The following is a 17863-nucleotide window of genomic DNA, read 5'->3' as shown; positions in this document are numbered from 1 at the left end:
GACAGATGCATAACCAGTCAATAACAATTCTTCTTGATAAGTGACTGGCTTATCGCTGGTTTCATCGGCAGAAATAATGATACTTCCGTGCAAGTTACCAGTGTTATCAATACCCTCAAACAAAACAGTAACATCTCTGTTCAACAAACGATATTCAGTGTGAAGCTTGGCTTCCTTTGCGAAAGGTTGAGCAAGTTCTGTTCCTTCCTTCTTATTCTTGATGAAGAGTGGGCAATAGACACCAGTTAAATTCAACAAGACAACTTCATGAGTTGGAAGTCTGACCTTCAAAGTAGCACCATTGAGTACATATTCGACAATGACATTGATGGCCTTCGACTTGAATGATTTCAACAATTGTTGGGTATCAATTTCGGCATTGTTGGATGATGTCTTGGCAATCTTTTTGTTGCCAGAATCCCATCTTCCAATCTTGTTTTCTTTGGCAACTTTTTGGAGTTCGAGCAATCTCTTGTGATCCTCGCTTGGATTCTTGACCTCTTTGACTTCACCAAAACCAGCCTCCACAACAGCCTCGTTCACATTTTCGTCGCCCAAAAAGATGGTGGCATAATTCAAGCCGGTTTCTTTCACAGTGTAATCGACTCTGAACTTGATTGGCTTACCAACAAGCTTCTTTCTCAAGAATTCTCTTGCTTCGAAGGCAAAAGGCTATTCGAAGAGAATCATGAGCCACATGATGATGATCGTGTGTCATTTGAATGATGGTGGTCATTATCCGAATCCATAATAATAACAATACGGAGTGGAAAGAGTGATCCAGAATGTTGTTGTTGTACCAATGATGTTGTTAATCAGACGAATTGAAATATTTCAATTGAGAACGATGATTATAATGAATCAGCAATAATACATTGGATGATATAATTCAAGTCGTTTGTACCAATGTAAATCATAACGAGCAAATATATAATGATTCACGATGAGTTAATTTATAACAACTATTGGATAAGAACATACCTCGTCTTCATCGTTTTTGGATCCAATACGTGGAGTCTTGACATCGGCAAGTACTAACACTTTCTCTTTATCAGCTCTTTGAGGATGGCAAACTTTGATGGTGTTACCACTAACCACTGATTTGACAATACCGTCGAGGGAAGCAGACATGATGATGAAAAAAGAATGAATACACACTATCTAGTGGGAAAACAAGCACACTTAATTGTATGAAGTAAAACAAAGATTAATCTTTTCTTATAGTAGTAGGATTGTACTAGAAAAGAAGATCTTTACAAAACCAGTAGTAACTATGGGAAACGAGTTCGGTAATACGATGATGATGAATTTTCCTTCTCTCAGAAATCAATCGCAAGGCTTGCCAAGGTGATGATTGGAGGAAAGATGTTTTGATATTTTTTTTTGCAAGTGCTTGCTAGAGCGACACGTGCCGAAGGAGGTTGCAGCATGATTTTTTGTAAACTTGGATAGCTGCTCACCCATACTTCCTGAATCACCAATACCGCCGTTAAAAATTAATACATGTTAAAACAACCTTAATTAGGCACTCAAACGAAGCATGTGAACAAGTAGTTTGACCCAAAATCAAAGAAGTGTCTCTGTGATGTTTTGTAAACTTGGATATACAAATTTCCTAAACAGTCCCATCTAGGGTGTCAATTTTTAATATTGAATGCCAATAATCATAAATAGGTTTCTCATAGGGAGAGAAGAGAACAATGGGAACACATCCACACGAGTTCAGCACGACACGTTTAAACAACCTTAATCAGTCACCCAAACGAAACATGTGAACAAGTAGTTTTTTACTAAATTACTGCTTCTTCTTCTTTGATTTTGGGTCAGAGGAAGTATCGTCACTGGTGCTGCTGCTAGTTGCTTTCTTTCGCTTCTTACTTGACAAATCGTCAATGTCACCAGCATCTTTAAGAAGTGCTTCCGTTTCGGATTGAAGGGCATCCTTTTCCTCCACGAACTTTTCAAATTCTTCGTCGTCATCTTCCTCCTCCTCTGCCTCTTCATCGGACTTGGAATCAACAAAGTCTTCGTCATCTTCTTCATCGTCTTCACCTCCTAGTATTTCATTAATATTTGGTTGTTCCCTAGAAATGATATTTTCAACATTGAGACCCTTACTTGGAAGGAATTCTGCAAGAGCGTCGTATTCATTCTTGTCAATGTTGGAGAAGGTGTGATTTTTACCATTCTTTAACACAAAAACTAAATCAAAGAATCTCGAGCCACTTCCAGTCGTATCAGCTCTTTGGAATTTGATGGATTTGATTTCGTCATGTCTCAAATAAATAACAGGTTTGTGAAGGAAGAAGACAGATTTTTCAAGGAAGAACAAGAATCCTTCGTTGGCTTTGAGTGAGCACTTGATTCCCTTCTTGCCATGGAAACTATTGTACTTTCCAGGTCCAATGAGTTTCTTTCCTGTCAAGGCTCTCAAAACTTTTGCAAAAACTTCATAAGTCTTTCCGCTCATTGTGGGAGAGAGTGCATCTTTTGGATAGTCATTTGGATCATAGTTAAGTTGGAGTGGATCTGCTGGTTTGATTTTGGCTTCCTTATCAAACTGAAAGACAATATGGAAATGAGATTTTTGACCTTGTCTAACAGGTACATCCAAGCTAAGTACCAAATACATGTGTTTCTCGTCAGGTTTTGGAAGAAGGAAGAGTGTGGAAATTTGTTTGTAGAAAATCTTGTGAGCATAAGTTCTACCGTATAATCTGAGGTTATTCTTGTAGAGATCGACATTGTATTTACCTCTAGGAATGACCACAGGCGTTTGAGAAAATGAAGCAATGGCATTGGCAGTATCATTGGAGAAGGCTGTTCTTTTAGCAATTTCTTCATGAAGTGTTTCAGCCGAGTATGGATTTTGTTTCTTTTCAGTGCTCTTTTCTTTTGTTCCATCTTCTGCAGCTCCGTCTTCATCGGTATCTTCCGGACATACTAGCCGAATTTCAGTGAGCTGTATCGAATTCTTATCGGCTGGATCATCGTCTCTGAACTCTAGTACTAATTCAGAATTCTTTGGAATGTTTTGACAGTTTTTGACATCATCGGCGAGTGAAATTGAAAAGATTTCCTTATTATCAAAATACATGGTCATGTTGTTTCCTTTGATGGCTGGTTTGCCCCAATTGACACCAGTTACGCAAGCGTCAACCTTGTTAAATGGCTTATCATTTTCTAATTGTAATTGTGTAATTTGTGATTCTAAAGCATCATAATCGGCTTCTTTAAATCCAATGTATTCGACCATATCTTCATTGTCCTTCCAAATCCGCAAGCAAAAACCTTTTGTTGTGTAGAGCCATTCAAACTTTTCAATTTCGTTCTTTTTAACGACAGAACTTCCTGATGATATGATCGCTTCGTTACCTATAGGTTTCCATATAAATGTTTCATCTTTTTTTGCATCAACTGTGAGTGTACCTTGTGGTCCGGCCGTACGACCGAGCAAGATTGAATTAAATTCTTTGGATGCCATGGGTGATGGTGTAGTGATGATGAGTGGTAAGGCAACCAAGTGTGGGTTTTCGATATTTTTTTTTGTGAATTTTTCAAATATTTTTGGTTTGGCGGGATTTGCTTGGATATCCAGGTCGTTCAACCAAAACAAAGAACTCTCTTTACATTTTATTGTTGATGAAAGTTTGCTTTTGGTTTTAAAATTTCATGCAGTTATAAAAAGCATAGCCTAGTGCAGAGTCTGGATCATTGACAGCAACAATAAATTCTTCATAGTCAATTGCACCACTTCCGTCTAAATCCATTCGATCGAATGCAAAGGAAAGATGTTGTTCCAACGTATGCCACCTTTCATGCGAGAGCCTGTATCCATTCATTTTGGCTTGTCCAACTGTATGTGTCATATTTGACATGATACAATGTTGGATTAATATAATTACAAGGAACAATGCTTTGTTCTCACAAAAACCCCCGAAAATACTACAAGTACTTACGGTAAAACTTCTTGAAGAATGCTAATAGCTCATTCTTTTCAACGGTTCCATCGTTGTTGATATCAATCAAGCTGTACACAACTGTGCATTAAAGAGGTCAAGATAAATAAAATAGACGAATGATAATTGTTATATTTTGGTGAGGTTATCGCCCAATGATCTCACCACTTAGCAATACTTACACTTCAATAGCTCCTTCTTATCAGTGTACAAGGTATTGCTCAAACCAGTAGAGAGTTCAACAAAATCGACGTGTCCAGTCTTATCGCTATCAAAAACATCAAAAATCTTATTTACGGAAGCGAGTGCCTGATGATCTAGAGAACTTGACAAGGTGGTTCGGATCACCTCTTCGAATTGTTCCCGATTGATTCGACCCTTACTATCACTCTTCTTCTTAAAGTTGGCTAAAAGAATTTTCATATCCTTTTGTGTTACTATTTGGCATGATTGGAATGAGGAGGCACAACAATTCATTGCAACAACGCGTCATGAGAGAAGTATAACCAAGAACAACCATTCGTCGTCATTTGTTCATGCGTGAATGGGTTTTCCCGATCATGGTCATTTCGGTTCCGGATGATCATGATGATTTGGAAATTCAAATTTTGATAAGCGTCAAATAAGGCATTAATGATGGTGCAAGTTCAAAAATAATACAAAATGCCAATCTCATCCATACAACCCCAGCACAACACACTACTTACATTTCAAATGTTTTGAATGCTCCTGTACAACATTTACACCACCACTACTTCCGATGCCTGCTCCTCCCTTCATGAGTGAGTCCGAGGGAGTGTTGGCATCCATTTTAACGGAACCTAATCGTGGACGAGCCTTCTTCTTGCTATCCATTAATTGAGCAAGCAATTCCTCACTGTTCATTTTTGAATTCTTTTTTGAATGAAGTCTCACTACAGCGATATCAACCGTGTTTCTCTCTCCCTCACCGTTTTCTGGTTTAACACGTCAATGCATTTCAAAGATCGATGAAGGCTTCTTTGATGATAATTATGGAGAGATATGACAAATGAACGACTTTCCTTATTACGTTCACCCTCAAACTTTTTCATTTCTTTCAATTCAGCGATAATCATATGCATTGTCGACACATATCATCTCGAGATTCACAAGTATACATTATACAATATTTACAGATTACACAAACGTGTTATTACATGTCATTTTGGTACCATCTCGATGACAGTATTATTGCAATTTTCGAGGTGAGCTAAATACCCTCAACGGAGGCATGCTTGTGTAGATCATGTCTTTTTCCTTTGAGGTACTCGTGGCATGTTGCTTGGATTCAGCTGCATTCGTGTCTCTGTCTTTTCGTAAGGTCAAAGTTGCACTTGTAGCATTGTTGAAATTGTTGCGTGAGGAAGGGCTTCTTGGTGAAGACATCATCACTCCACCCATTAAACTGGCTTGTGACACCATCTTTTTCAGATTCAAGATTTGAGCAATGATGGTGGCTTCTTTATCCAATTGAATGACTTGTTTGTTTTCTGTCATTCGGCAAACATTGAGTAAATGTTCCTTCTCAATTCTAGTCATTTCATCCTCGAGTTGCTTAAACAATTGTTGAAGACGTTCCTTTTCAGACTCAATAAATTGTTCGGTGAGAGCTTGTTGTTGTACAAGTTGTTCAATTTTGACTTGATAGTCCTTTCTCTCTTGTTCGAACGACAGCTTTTCCATGGTTAGATATCGATAGTCTTCTTCGAGTTGTAGCTTCTCTGTTGTGTTTTTTAAATGTTGCTCTGACACATTCTCAATGACATCTCTCATACGTTTCAATTCAGTACCATATAGGTCGATGGATTCCTGCAGTTCAATATTCTTGGCAAAGGCCTTATCCAACTGGGAGTGTTTTTCTCTCAATTGATCTCTCAAATTATTGCACAGATCACGCAACTCAGTGCTCTCTTCTATGGTACCTTTCAAACTGCTATCCAAAATTTCAGTTTTCTTCATTAATTGCTGTTTTTCTTTTTCAATTTGCGATCGTTCTTGGGAGAGTGTAGCGAGACTATTGGACAAAGTGGAGACCTTGAGTTCCTGATCTTTGAGAAGACATTCCAATTGCTTATTCTCGTTGCAAATTTGTTCTTGAATCTGTGAGGCCTTATTTTCAAATTCAACGAGCTTTTGATGCTCCAACTCGACTTGTTGCTCATAAAATGTTTTGGTTTCTACAATTTCACTTTCCTTTCTCTCCAAATTTGTATTCAAATTTGAGATATTTTGCTGTAAATTCTTTTCCTTTTCATTGAAGACAATTTCTTGTTGCAACTTTTCTTGTTTGACACATTCAATTTGATTTTTGAGTGCTGTTTGAACGCGTACATTAATGCAATGCATAATCACTCCGGAAATTGCCATGACAGCAATGAACAGCCATGATATTGAAATGACATACTCGTGAGGGCCAACAAGATTTTCAAATAATGAAACAGCCCCTTGTTGCTTGTCCGATGAAACCACTACCAATGAACCTCCAATGGGTATCACTTGTATCAGCTCGGTCAATGATAGCTTCTCCTCTTTGGTGAGCATGGTATCTAAGGACTTAAATATTTGGTTCATGCTCTTTGCACATGTCACTTCGCCTTGGCTATTTGGAACATTATGCAATGTTTCCTTCAAGTAGTCACCGATGAGACTTGTGGTCACTTGCAGTTTTCTTTCCACAAATAGAAGGGCTTCTTTTCCAACAAGCGATTCAACCACTTTGTGCTGACATGACATCAACGGTAACTTGGAAATCTCTTCAATGACACGTTCGAATTGACTCTTTTTCGACAACTCGAGCAAATCAGACTCTGAAGAAAGGGCCAATCGATACGATTTGATATCTGTCGGGTTGAACAATAAGGAAACTCCTGTACATTCCTTAATCACGGATTTCATTTGTAGATCCATCATGCTCTCGATTTGCGTTTCATACAAATTTCCATCTTCTCCCTTTCCCCGATACAATGATGTAACTTTCTCGAATATTAAATTCTTGGCCAGTTTGGAATGACATGCCTTTGCTGAATTTACATCTGAGGCTCTCACACCATTACCAGTTACGGAATCAGCTGGTGATGAAACTATCATGATGATGAATATTAGAGAGATCATCAATAATGACCATTTCCGATGAGGGGAATCTATTTGCCTCCTCGGAATCGTAGTTTTCATGTTGCTCCTAAGGGTCGTCCATAACGAAATATGCAGTTTGAATTGAGGCATTTTTTTTGGAATTTGATGAGCTCTCGCTTAATTTGGTTTTCGATCAATGCGACAGATCTCTCCACACCGTTTCTCAGTAATTAGAGAGACATACCATCTTTGAGAAAAACGTAATTTTAGAGCCGAATTCATATGAAGATATATTTGATCGAAACAACCATGGTTGTAGGGCATTGGTGTCACATGTTATTGAATATCATGTCATGATGATGATGATTGCTACTACTACTATTGTTGATGTTGCTCTGAACCATTCTGTTGAACCAATTCCAAGTACGTTCTCCAATAAATATGAGAGAATGACATTGCATCAGCATTGAAATGTGGCACTTGTTTGGAAATGACAGATTTCAGACATTTAAAAACGATTCTATATCCATCACTTGATAAATGCAATCCATCAGTAAATGCACTCTGTTGTTTCCATGCCTCCACATTGCTACTACCTTTCCATAAATCAACCAAATGTATTGCGAAATTAGAACAATCATCCTCCAATGTCTTTTTTGTGTGATATTGCTCGACTAAATCTCTCACAGCTTGTGCATAGGGTCTCACCAATGCTTCACTTCTCACTTCTATAATTCCATCATCGTTATGCTTTTCTTTCAAATAATTGGCATATTGCAAAGTATGAACAGGAGGAGGCGTACAAAGTAAAATATCCAATCTCGCATATGCGAGATTTGTTTTCAACAATTGAATGATGGCTTGTAAATTCTCGGAATATCGTACGAGAGGAACATGTTGTTTGACACCACCTGAAACATGTTCACTACTGGCATCATTAGCTCCTAAACAAATAAAAACAGAAACAGTGGGTAATGATGAAGAATTTGATGGAACATTAGCAATTAATTCCTTGTTTGAATTATGATGATGATTTGTTTGTACCCTACGACAAGTACATTCATAAAAGGCTTCATTGAAATTGTTTTTTAAAGCCTCCAAAATCATATCGGAATTATATCCTGAACATCCTCGGTTGATGATATCGACTTTTACTGAATACCAGTCGAGTAGGAGTGAATGTAAACCATTCAAACGTGTGGATTGTTCAGTAATGGAGTCTCCCAGCAGATACAAGATGGGTCGTTTTTTGAAAATTTGTTGTGATGAAGATTGTTGAGAGGACTGACTTGAAGACATTTTTTGTTGAAATTCCATCACATGTGTTTTCCAATTAAGATTTCGTAAAGGTGTCAACACAGTGTTTCAACAACATCATTTAATGAATCTGTTTCTTAATATTTTTCAAAGTTCTCTTCTAACTTGAAAAAAAATGGCCTCATTTGATTCTCTTGTTTCATCCTTGATTTTGCAATTTTCTCATCACTCGGAATGGAGAAGGCTTCAACCTTTTTTGATAAGCAAGACTTTTTATTCATGTTTCCATTCAGAATCATTTGCTAGAGATTATTTACGGAATGTGTTTTCATTGAATGAAAGGCAGTTGGAAAAATTGAATCATGTGATGAATGTTGCGAATCGATGTTTTGCGCTTGATGATGATGAAGAGTTGACTCTTGTACCAAAAACAAAGAAGAGAAAATATTCAAAGAAAACTTCAAAGGAAACAAAGAAACCCCAAGCGCATACTTATTGGCTCATTCTCGAAACTTTTGTGGAGCTACACAATAGAGATCATGTCAAACAAATGAATCAAAATTTAACAAGCTATGATTTTTTTATGAATACTTTTCCCAAATCTGTTCCATCATCACAACACCTCGAGTCCAAAGAAGTTAAACACCGTCTTAACAAAATTGAAACATTACTTCAAATTGAGCAACAACAAGTGGAATTGTTGGAAAGTATGAATAAGTTTTTCACACAACCACAGAATATTGAGGATATAATAATTTCGCCAATAGTGGTAAACAAACTTTTTGGCAAGCTGAAAGGTGTTTATGTGACAGGAGTTGACATAGCTGATTCTGATAACAAGACGTTGGATTATGTTGTCTTTTCTGATTGTGGATTTCCGTTTAGTTTTTCTACAGCTTCTTCACACGATTTTGACTCGGAATATAGCAATCATGATTATCGTGAAACGGTTTTAGTGAACTCTTGTGAGTTTTTTTCCAATTCCTTGTTCCGAAATGATCGTGGTTTAGTTGAAACGGAGTGTTCGTCGAACCACGATTCCAAGATGCTTGCACTTGTCAAAACAGTGTTGTTGGACACAGAGAAATTCACTCGAGAAGAAAGAAAATCACTCTTCAGAAACAAAGAACAACCAGAGTCGAGTATTGGATTTGAACGTGGAGTGACTACGTTATTATACGAATGGTTATTGCTTGGAGTTTTATCGCCAGTGGATGCAGGTTATTACGAGAACGCGAGGGATTTTTTCCCTTTTTGTCTTTCTTTTGAAGAGGACGATGACGACTTTGAACACGATTCTGCAGTGAACAATGAGGAGGGTATGGATGAATATTGATCGCCATAAAACGATCATATCTGTCACTGAATCATGATGTTTATTGAATTTTCACATGCCGTAACTCTAGTGTTCTCTTAAACATTGAACACTTCATCAAAATGGAATCCTTGAAGCTCGGTCGCATATCGAAACATTTCAATCTCTTACACTGTTATTCATACACTGTTATTATCATGCTGGGCTAAGGCCACTTTGTACACATCATCAACAAATACTGCAGCGAGACACGGTCTTATTTGAACTTGTCAAACCATGAAGCACCAGAATTCGATACATGATTTCAATCACTCTTTGGCGTTCTTGATCCCATCTTGATTGATCCTTACTCGAATTCGAAATATCTATTTCTACCAAAGTGATCGAATTTGTGACTTCTCGGGCAAGTTTTTCTCCTCCTTTTCGAAGTGCCTCAATATGTTCTTGAGATGTTTCTTGACTCTTTCCATTTAACGAAAACAAAACCATGGATGGAATGTAATGTCGAACACTCTCTCGAATTTCCTCAATCAATTGTGTGGAGAGTGGTCCCAATAAAGAATCATCTCTCAATGAATAACAAAATACAATCAAATCACATGCTGGATACATGACTTGTCGCAGTCGTTTGTAATCATCTGAACACACGGTTCTCAATAACAACATGTCTTTTCCATGGATACGAACAGATTTTTCACACAAGAATGGTCGAATCACACTTGTCGTCTCTGGTTCTCCACACAAATAACAAAATGTATCTTCTTGATAAACATCTCCAACAAAACAAACGGTACAACCTCGTGAGATCCACTTTGTTGGTAAGAATGGAATATAACTTTTCATGTTTTTTTTCAACAAGACATGTTCACGCATAAATCTTTTGCCTTCACTTGCTTTTAGAAGAAGAGCTAATTCATGTTTGTAATTTTGAATCATTTCCATAAAAGTTGAATCTTGTTGAAGAGTTGTTGGTAGTAATAATGATGAAGATTTCGAGGAATGTATATTTTTTACTTGGTGAATTGGATTCAAAATTCGATCTAAAGTTCTCAAATGCTCGTAAATGATCGAAATAATAATTTTTCCAAATGGAAAGATTTGAAATTGAAAAGGAAATGACTTGGCAAACCGACGACAATGAAAGAATATCCACAAGTTCAAGATAATTTCCAATGATCTCCAAGATCAAATCATTTCCGAAAATCGTCATCATGCTCGTACGAGAAGTGAAATCTTCATGATCGGGTAAAGACATTTTTTTTTTTGTAATTTTTAGGTGAATTTGGAACTTCACACCAGTTTTTTCAAAATTCAATAAAAATTCAATAAAAATTCAATCCCGATTGAGTTCTATCTTTATTGAAAACCATCTATCCATGATAATGACAATTCTCTATCATTCATTAAATCTTACTTTTAGTTTCCATATTTTTCACATGATCGATTAAATTTGACACCTTGGCACAACATGGTTCATATAAACAATGATAGGCCTCTTCAAGAGTGACTTGATCAAGAACAGCAGAATCATCCATTTCTTTCGCTTTGAACACATTTCTGATCTCAAGTACATTTCTCAAACAATTCATGACATGTTTTCTACAATAGGGAATGCAAGCCGTATTTGCAAATGCCAAAAACAAGGGTGGAAATTTTGAAATGTTTTGATAATCTTGCAAGATGTGATTGAATTGTTTTTCATAGTTAAATTTTTGAAACAAAATTTTCAATTTGGAAATGTCCTCTTCGGTGAGTTGATCCATATTGTCTCCTTCTAACTTGTCACGAGGATCAGGAATTTGTGTGGTAAAAGCATGATAGAGAGAAGGCATTGTTTTGAGTGATCCAGGTTGATAAATAAATTGATTTTCATATTCGCGAATCAATAAATATCGATCTAGAGCAACCTTGTCATAGAATTGATAGACTGGTTGTTTAGTTGGACTTTCACTCATGTAGGCACATGATAAGAGATCAGAAAATAATTCTTTTCGTTCTTTGGCACTGAATTGGTGTTCTAAAAGAGAGAGATTTTCATACTTTTTTAGACATGGAGGTGTACCAATGGCTTCCTTTTCTAATGTGTGAATAGATTTGAAATTAATCGAATCAACGGTTTGTATTTGAATGGATGAATTAGGAAATTCAGAATGATACAGATATATAAAATTTCACAATCATAACCTACGTAAACACATGGTAAAAAATAAATCAGAAACTTCATTCTTATATTTGTTTCTCGTTGTTCAAATCTTCTCTCATCAAATTTGTCGATTTGTAATTCATTCGCCTTTCGTCGACAATTAATTTTCATCCCAAGATAGAGATAAAACTTTTTTTCACTTTCTGAATACATTTCATCATCGGAAGGCCATGCAAATCGTCGAGTCTTGTTGTCGGTGAGAGAAATGAGTTGTTCGAGACGATCTCTCACGCGAAGAATCTCTTCGATGGTTGGTGGAGTGGTTTCTGTGGATTCTGACATTTTTTTTTGATGTGAAAATATCTTAAAGATGATCTCTTTCACTGGCTTAATCGACAAGTCATTAAAATTGCCATTTGAACAAGAAAGTCATCGTGTGAAGATTTTTGTGGTCATTCATCATCGTTGTGATTTGTTTGAAATTAAAACGATAAAAAATTATTTCTTAAAATCTTCATCCTGATGAAAAGGACAATTCATCTTTACATGGCTGGATGGATTGGAACTTGTCAATTTTGTTGCATGCCTCCAAAACATGTCATCAAATTTCTTTAAAAATTCAAATTCCAACTTGCCATGGTTCAGTAAAAAATAAGAAGCATCTTGTTCTAAAATAGTATTCACATATTCATCGAACAGAACATGTGAATGAAATGAAATGATCGTTTCAGAGTAGGGTTGAGTAGACACAAGCTCTTTCAATTCATGGCTACAAGAATTGGAGTTGAGAATGTATTCTCTGATAGATGCGCTCATGAAAAGAGACACGTCTCGAATCACTCCTTGTTGACGTAATTGTTCAAAAAAGAAATTGATAAAATCATGACCTTGCAATAATTTGTCAAATTCTGATTTCACTTCAATAAATTCCAAAAATTGTTCAATAAAATGTTGAAAATGATAATGTTTTGAAATGTTGTAACTCATGCAGAGTGTCACCAATTTGTCTAGAATTTTTTGGTCTTGAATGGCACAAATGTCAAGTGTGAAAACTTGTAGGTCATGAATGATCGAGTCTATTTGAGTGAGTGGTCGTGGGATTACCAACGATGAGTCATTCCATTCCATATACCAGGGTCCAACTATTAAGGCACTATGGAACTTTACCGAATATTTACATTGTAAATAATAAGGCAATTGTTGAAAGAATTACTTACTAAAAAGTTAGCGCTGGTACCAACTCTCTTGTTGTATCTCTGAGTTTGGATTTCATTCATTTCAATGACTATAATCTTAATTTTACAATCAGAGGAATCTGTTTGAGTTTTGGAGCTTTGTAATGATGATGGAGGTAATCGATTTAGATAATTGTTCATGAATCGATCTGGAAATATTAAATTCTGACAAAGAATTTCCTTTTCTTCAGAGGGCAGAATTTTGGCAATTTTGTCAATTTTTTTCATACATCGTTGTCGATCTGCAGAATACATGTCCAAAAGGAGTAAATAATGAACATTCCATTCAAAGATTTAAATAATTTTCAATACGAATAAACATTCTCACCAACCACTTACGATCTTTGTGTAAAGTAGACAACTTTTCCACGTCTTAAGATCTTCTATACTAGTAACCATTTTGTTAATAACATTGAAAATGCACTTTTTGGTTGATAGTAGTCACTAACTTGACATATTTCATCCGTTGCCAGTTCACATGTATAATCTTCATTTTCTTCCAAGCCTTGTGTTTTTCCAGAGTAAGAAGGAACGGCTGGTAAGGTTGGTTGGGACGAATCAATGGAGCTATTCGTCTGACAGCTGTCAAATGTTATCGCTGAGTCTGTCATTACTTTTACATCACAATTAGTACACAGAGATATCGAAGGAGATTGACTTTCACATGCATAAAATATATTTTCAGGTGGTAAATCCGAAGGTTTTAGTATTTGTTGATCGATTTGAGTTTGAACTAAATTTCTTAATTTGATAAGAATTGATTGAATTGCTCCGAAAGGTATTTGCAACAATTTCAAATAGTCCTCGGTAATGAATAATAGCAATTCTCCATTAAGCTGGTGTTTTGTAATCACTATTATTTACATATTTGTGAAATAATTTCAGTGAATAATTAATTATATTAACATATTTCAAAAAATAAATTATGAATTTATAATTGTTTTTTTGATTGTACTTCCCACACCTACCATCAATAACTGCGCTTTTATCATATTTTTCTTCCCGTAACCATTGAACAACATGTTCATTCGTCCAATATTTAATTGAAATTTCTCGAATATTTGAACGTAACACATGTTCTTCAATTTGAGTATCGGAATCGAGATGAGAGGAGAAATCCTCACATCCAACGAGGTTTTAGATTTGATGATGCTCCCATGAGATCAATGAACGATAAAAGCCATCTTGGCATTTTTTTAAATGTTCAACTTTAGGAGTTGAAGTGGTCGTTACTTGCTTAAAGTCATGAACAACATTTTACAGTTTTCATGTTACAGTGAGTTGAAGGTTGCTCAATTCTTGAATTCGTGAACGAGAGGTGATAACTTGCTATTTAGGATCATTCTAACCTTGACGTTGATGTGTTGACAACTTTAATCAAATTTTCAATCCAACCGAGCTTGTTGAACAAAAAAACACCACCACATTCTTTGTCATCTTCTCGTTCTATCATACTCTGAAACATGAATGAGAAGAAATTGAAAAAATACCAAAAAAAGAAATCCAAGAGAAAAATCTGGTTACTACTCGTGGATGACATTCTCTATGAAATATTTCATTACTTTCCCTCATGGTTTATCATTAAAGTCTGTATGAAAATTTCAAGACAATGGAGACAAGTGGCATTTCGAATTCCTTTATCTATTACAGTTCCTGTTTACCATTCCATTTTTGCTCCCCCACAACTTATAAGACATCTCGCAAATAGCGAATGTTTGGAGAACATGACTTCGTTGAATATAAATCGCAATGACATTGGTATTGAAGGAATCAAGTGTCTTGCTCACAGTAACTATTTTAAAAATTTGACTTGTTTGAAAATTACATTCTATGGAGATGGTAATAATTGTTTAGCCAAACTAATTGCTAACAGTGAAAATTTAAAAATTTTAACTTCTCTGAACCTACATTGCAACCTTGACAACGAAGGAGTTCAATTTATTTCTAATAGCAACTATTTGAAAAATTTAACTTCTCTAAGACTAAACAGCAACAAGAGACAATGTTGGGACTATATATATCGTAATAACATTGACGATGAAGAGTTAAATATATTGCTAATAGTGAAAATTTCAAAAATTTGACTTCATTGTCTCTAAAAAACTCAAAAATTAGCTACAGAAGTGTTGAATATATTACCAATAGTGAACGGTTGAAAAGTTTAAAATATTTAACCCTAAATTATAACAATATTGGTACAGAAGGTGCAGAATATAAGGCAAATCCTGAACATCTGAAGAATCTTACTTGTTTAACATTGAATGAAAATAGAATCTGGGATGCAAGAGTTAAACATATTGCCAATAATGAACATTTGAATAATCTTACATGTTTGGAGTTGAGAGGTAATGGTATTGGAAGAAAAGGAGTTCAATATATTGCTACAAGTAAATATTTGAAAAATCTTAGATGGTTGGATTTGAGTTCCAATAGAATACGAAACAAAGGAATTCAATGTTTTGCTAATAGTGAATATTTTCAAAACCTTACGTATTTAAATCTCAGTTCCAATTGTATTGAAGGCAAAGCGATACCATTTCTTGCGAATAATGAATGTTTGGTAAATCTTACAAGTTTGGATCTAAGTAGAAACTTGATTTCAGATGAAAATAGAGAATGTATTGAAAATATGGAATTTTTTAAGAATTTGATCTCTTTGAGAATGGATTGCGATGATGAATGTGATGGATATAATAGTCCATATGGATCTCCATTTGACTGGAATAACGATTACGCTGAAGATGATTCATCAGATGATCAATTACCACCCTCTCCAATTCCAAGAAGGTCCTCGAAAGATATGAAAACTCGAAAAAGAACAAGTCTAAACGGCGTTGATTTAATTATTTGTTATTATTAAAGGTTGTTGTGAAAATGTTTTGTTGTCAAATTTTTCTTTCCATAACAAATACAAGTGACAGCGAGAAATAGCTCTCATGAACAGACGATCGAATATTCTTTGGTGGAAAGGACAACATTTAAACTCCATAATATGGACTTGGAATGGACATGTTAACGGTCGACAATTCATAATCTTGACCTTTCACAGTCATGTGAACATTTTGCAATTGAACATTCTGTTGAGAATTAAATGGACATAAACGACCATAGTTTCTGGATGCATTCTCGGCAACGAAGCAGTGTCTGATTTGCTTTCAATGATGAATGTCGTAACCAAAAGGCACGATCGAAGCCTTTCAATAATTGATATTCATATTCTCCTGAAAATTGGAAATAAAGTGGAGATAATTCCTTGACTAGTTGTACAAATTCGTCCAAAATTGCATGAGTTTTGAATTCGATTTTAGAATGTTGTTTCAATAATTGTTTCAAATCGTCGCTGGTATGTTCGTGTTCCAAAATTTTTTGTCGAATATCTTGTGAAACTTCATACGTCATGTCACACACGCCTTTGGACTTTAATTTGTCAAAATATAATCGAATAGGTCCCTTAATTGCTTTTTCAAATGATGACGTTAATTGTAAGGTTGAAATTATTTCTTCGACAAAGTGTTGACAATTACAAGTCTCGTTGTGATACATTTTTCGACAATTCCAACGACAACACAATGTGGCCAAAGCTTTGAGAGCTTGTGAAATATTCTCGTGACCCTCAATACGTCCAACATCAATCGTAAAAACAGCTTTTGATGAAGATCGACTACGTGGAACGACAATGGATGAATCTCCCCACTCAATGTACCATGGTCCAACAATTAACGCCGTGTGAAACTGTCGAAAGAGGAAATTTCCAACAAAAAATTTCGCAAATACATATCAATATCGTAAACATTGAGAGTGTGAATTGATCATGAAATTGTGAAATTATCCTTTTTGAAATTTCACACACTTACCATTCCATATGTTGTTTTTTTTGATGCTCCAAAAATACTTCCAAATTTTCGAAGGAATCGATGTCCTGAAGTAGTACTGAGCTCAGTCACGACCAATTTCAGTTTCATGAAAGGAAGTTGATTTTTTAAAGCCAAATTCAATTCACTTTGAGGTATTCTTAATGGATTAAAATACTTGTACATGTATCTGGAAGGAATGATTAAATTTTGACATTCAATTTCTCGTTCTGAGGAAGAACTGGTCGCGAGTGCTTTTTCAACTTTTGGCATGCACATCATGTGATCTACAAAGGAAAATTAATTTAAATAATTTCATTATTATTCAAAAATAATTCAATAATAATTGAAATCAAAATTATTGACTGGTTTCACACATTGTAAACATACTCTCTTTCATTTGAAATGAAAACTTTTCAACATCCCATTTTCCAATCTCTACTAGTTTTTCATTCTGATTGTTTGACGATTCAGACAATGGAGCAGATGTAGTTCCCAAATACATCGAACTTTTAATATCCAATTCAAGATTATGCATTTCTTGATCATCTTCTTGTTGTTGTTTTTGACTTTGTTGATGTCTCAATTCATTGATTCGATTACACAATGAAATGTATGTTCCTTTTGGAATTCCTATTTTTTGTAAGATGGTAATATCGGAGAGAGCAGCACCATCGATGTGATGAGATGCAATTTCTGTCGGAATGTGTGAAATTTGAGTTCCAAATAATTTTACATTAATATTATAAATATTATAAAAAATTATTAAAATATTAAATATAAATAACAAGTAATCTTGGTTTTCAAAAAGGATGGTTCCTGAACGATGTTAAACGTACTTTCAATGACTTCTTTTTTAATTCCGCATTCGACGAGAAAAAGGACCAAGTCATTGACCGACCACTGTTCGATTGGAATTTCTTTGACATCAATGGTTGTAGATACTATGGATGATAGGGATGAATCAACAGACTGCACCGATGATGATTTGAACCACATTTTTTTTTGTA

The 17863-nt window shown here is 35.4% G+C and overlaps 12 protein-coding genes across 12 annotated transcripts in view; 2 read left to right on the top strand and 10 right to left on the bottom strand.

Annotated features, from left to right (window-relative positions):
• C9374_006507 (uncharacterized protein) overlaps positions 1-1131 on the bottom strand; it is a gene marked incomplete at both ends in the record, with an annotated part of 2147 nt that extends 1016 nt beyond the window's left edge. Inside the window, 2 exons of the mRNA XM_044696375.1 lie at positions 1-672; positions 982-1131. The exon at positions 1-672 is cut by the window's left edge and continues 57 nt beyond it. Coding sequence (XP_044547198.1) covers positions 1-672; positions 982-1131 — 822 coding nt within the window. The remainder of the gene's footprint in view (positions 673-981) is intronic.
• Positions 1132-1795: 664 nt separating this feature from the next.
• Positions 1796-3484, bottom strand: C9374_006506 (uncharacterized protein; the record flags this gene model as incomplete). Its single annotated transcript, XM_044696374.1, has 1 exon — positions 1796-3484. The coding sequence occupies one exon, from the start codon at positions 3482-3484 to the stop codon at positions 1796-1798; it is 1689 nt and encodes a 562-aa protein (XP_044547197.1).
• Positions 3485-3662: 178 nt separating this feature from the next.
• On the bottom strand, positions 3663-4844 carry C9374_006505 (uncharacterized protein; the record flags this gene model as incomplete). The annotated part of the gene is made up of 4 exons (XM_044696373.1): positions 3663-3856; positions 3960-4040; positions 4142-4396; positions 4667-4844. The coding sequence occupies 4 exons, from the start codon at positions 4842-4844 to the stop codon at positions 3663-3665; spliced, it is 708 nt and encodes a 235-aa protein (XP_044547196.1).
• A 324-nt stretch (positions 4845-5168) lies between these two features.
• Positions 5169-7067, bottom strand: C9374_006504 (uncharacterized protein; the record flags this gene model as incomplete). Its single annotated transcript, XM_044696372.1, has 1 exon — positions 5169-7067. The coding sequence occupies one exon, from the start codon at positions 7065-7067 to the stop codon at positions 5169-5171; it is 1899 nt and encodes a 632-aa protein (XP_044547195.1).
• A 363-nt stretch (positions 7068-7430) lies between these two features.
• On the bottom strand, positions 7431-8351 carry C9374_006503 (uncharacterized protein; the record flags this gene model as incomplete). Its single annotated transcript, XM_044696371.1, has 1 exon — positions 7431-8351. The coding sequence occupies one exon, from the start codon at positions 8349-8351 to the stop codon at positions 7431-7433; it is 921 nt and encodes a 306-aa protein (XP_044547194.1).
• A 133-nt stretch (positions 8352-8484) lies between these two features.
• Positions 8485-9645, top strand: C9374_006502 (uncharacterized protein; the record flags this gene model as incomplete). Its single annotated transcript, XM_044696370.1, has 1 exon — positions 8485-9645. One exon carries the CDS (start codon positions 8485-8487, stop codon positions 9643-9645), a length of 1161 nt encoding a protein of 386 aa, XP_044547193.1.
• Positions 9646-9852: 207 nt separating this feature from the next.
• C9374_006501 (uncharacterized protein) lies at positions 9853-10467 on the bottom strand (the record flags this gene model as incomplete). Its single annotated transcript, XM_044696369.1, has 1 exon — positions 9853-10467. The coding sequence occupies one exon, from the start codon at positions 10465-10467 to the stop codon at positions 9853-9855; it is 615 nt and encodes a 204-aa protein (XP_044547192.1).
• A 70-nt stretch (positions 10468-10537) lies between these two features.
• Positions 10538-10879, bottom strand: C9374_006500 (uncharacterized protein; the record flags this gene model as incomplete). Its single annotated transcript, XM_044696368.1, has 1 exon — positions 10538-10879. One exon carries the CDS (start codon positions 10877-10879, stop codon positions 10538-10540), a length of 342 nt encoding a protein of 113 aa, XP_044547191.1.
• A 148-nt stretch (positions 10880-11027) lies between these two features.
• Positions 11028-12109, bottom strand: C9374_006499 (uncharacterized protein; the record flags this gene model as incomplete). Its single annotated transcript, XM_044696365.1, has 3 exons — positions 11028-11701; positions 11813-11842; positions 11926-12109. 3 exons carry the CDS (start codon positions 12107-12109, stop codon positions 11028-11030), a joined length of 888 nt encoding a protein of 295 aa, XP_044547190.1.
• Positions 12110-12265: 156 nt separating this feature from the next.
• On the bottom strand, positions 12266-14194 carry C9374_006498 (uncharacterized protein; the record flags this gene model as incomplete). The annotated part of the gene is made up of 6 exons (XM_044696364.1): positions 12266-12928; positions 12985-13244; positions 13342-13363; positions 13452-13855; positions 13971-13984; positions 14127-14194. 6 exons carry the CDS (start codon positions 14192-14194, stop codon positions 12266-12268), a joined length of 1431 nt encoding a protein of 476 aa, XP_044547189.1.
• A 271-nt stretch (positions 14195-14465) lies between these two features.
• Positions 14466-15862, top strand: C9374_006497 (uncharacterized protein; the record flags this gene model as incomplete). The annotated part of the gene is made up of 2 exons (XM_044696363.1): positions 14466-15046; positions 15118-15862. 2 exons carry the CDS (start codon positions 14466-14468, stop codon positions 15860-15862), a joined length of 1326 nt encoding a protein of 441 aa, XP_044547188.1.
• Positions 15863-16089: 227 nt separating this feature from the next.
• On the bottom strand, positions 16090-17852 carry C9374_006496 (uncharacterized protein; the record flags this gene model as incomplete). Its single annotated transcript, XM_044696362.1, has 4 exons — positions 16090-16734; positions 16857-17140; positions 17244-17549; positions 17693-17852. 4 exons carry the CDS (start codon positions 17850-17852, stop codon positions 16090-16092), a joined length of 1395 nt encoding a protein of 464 aa, XP_044547187.1.
• Positions 17853-17863: the final 11 nt, after the last annotated feature.

Source organism: Naegleria lovaniensis, assembly GCF_003324165.1.
Source record: "Naegleria lovaniensis strain ATCC 30569 chromosome Unknown tig027, whole genome shotgun sequence".
NCBI classification, from domain to species: domain Eukaryota; phylum Heterolobosea; class Eutetramitea; order Acrasida; family Naegleriidae; genus Naegleria; species Naegleria lovaniensis.
This window is presented reverse-complemented; position numbering and strand designations above follow the sequence as displayed.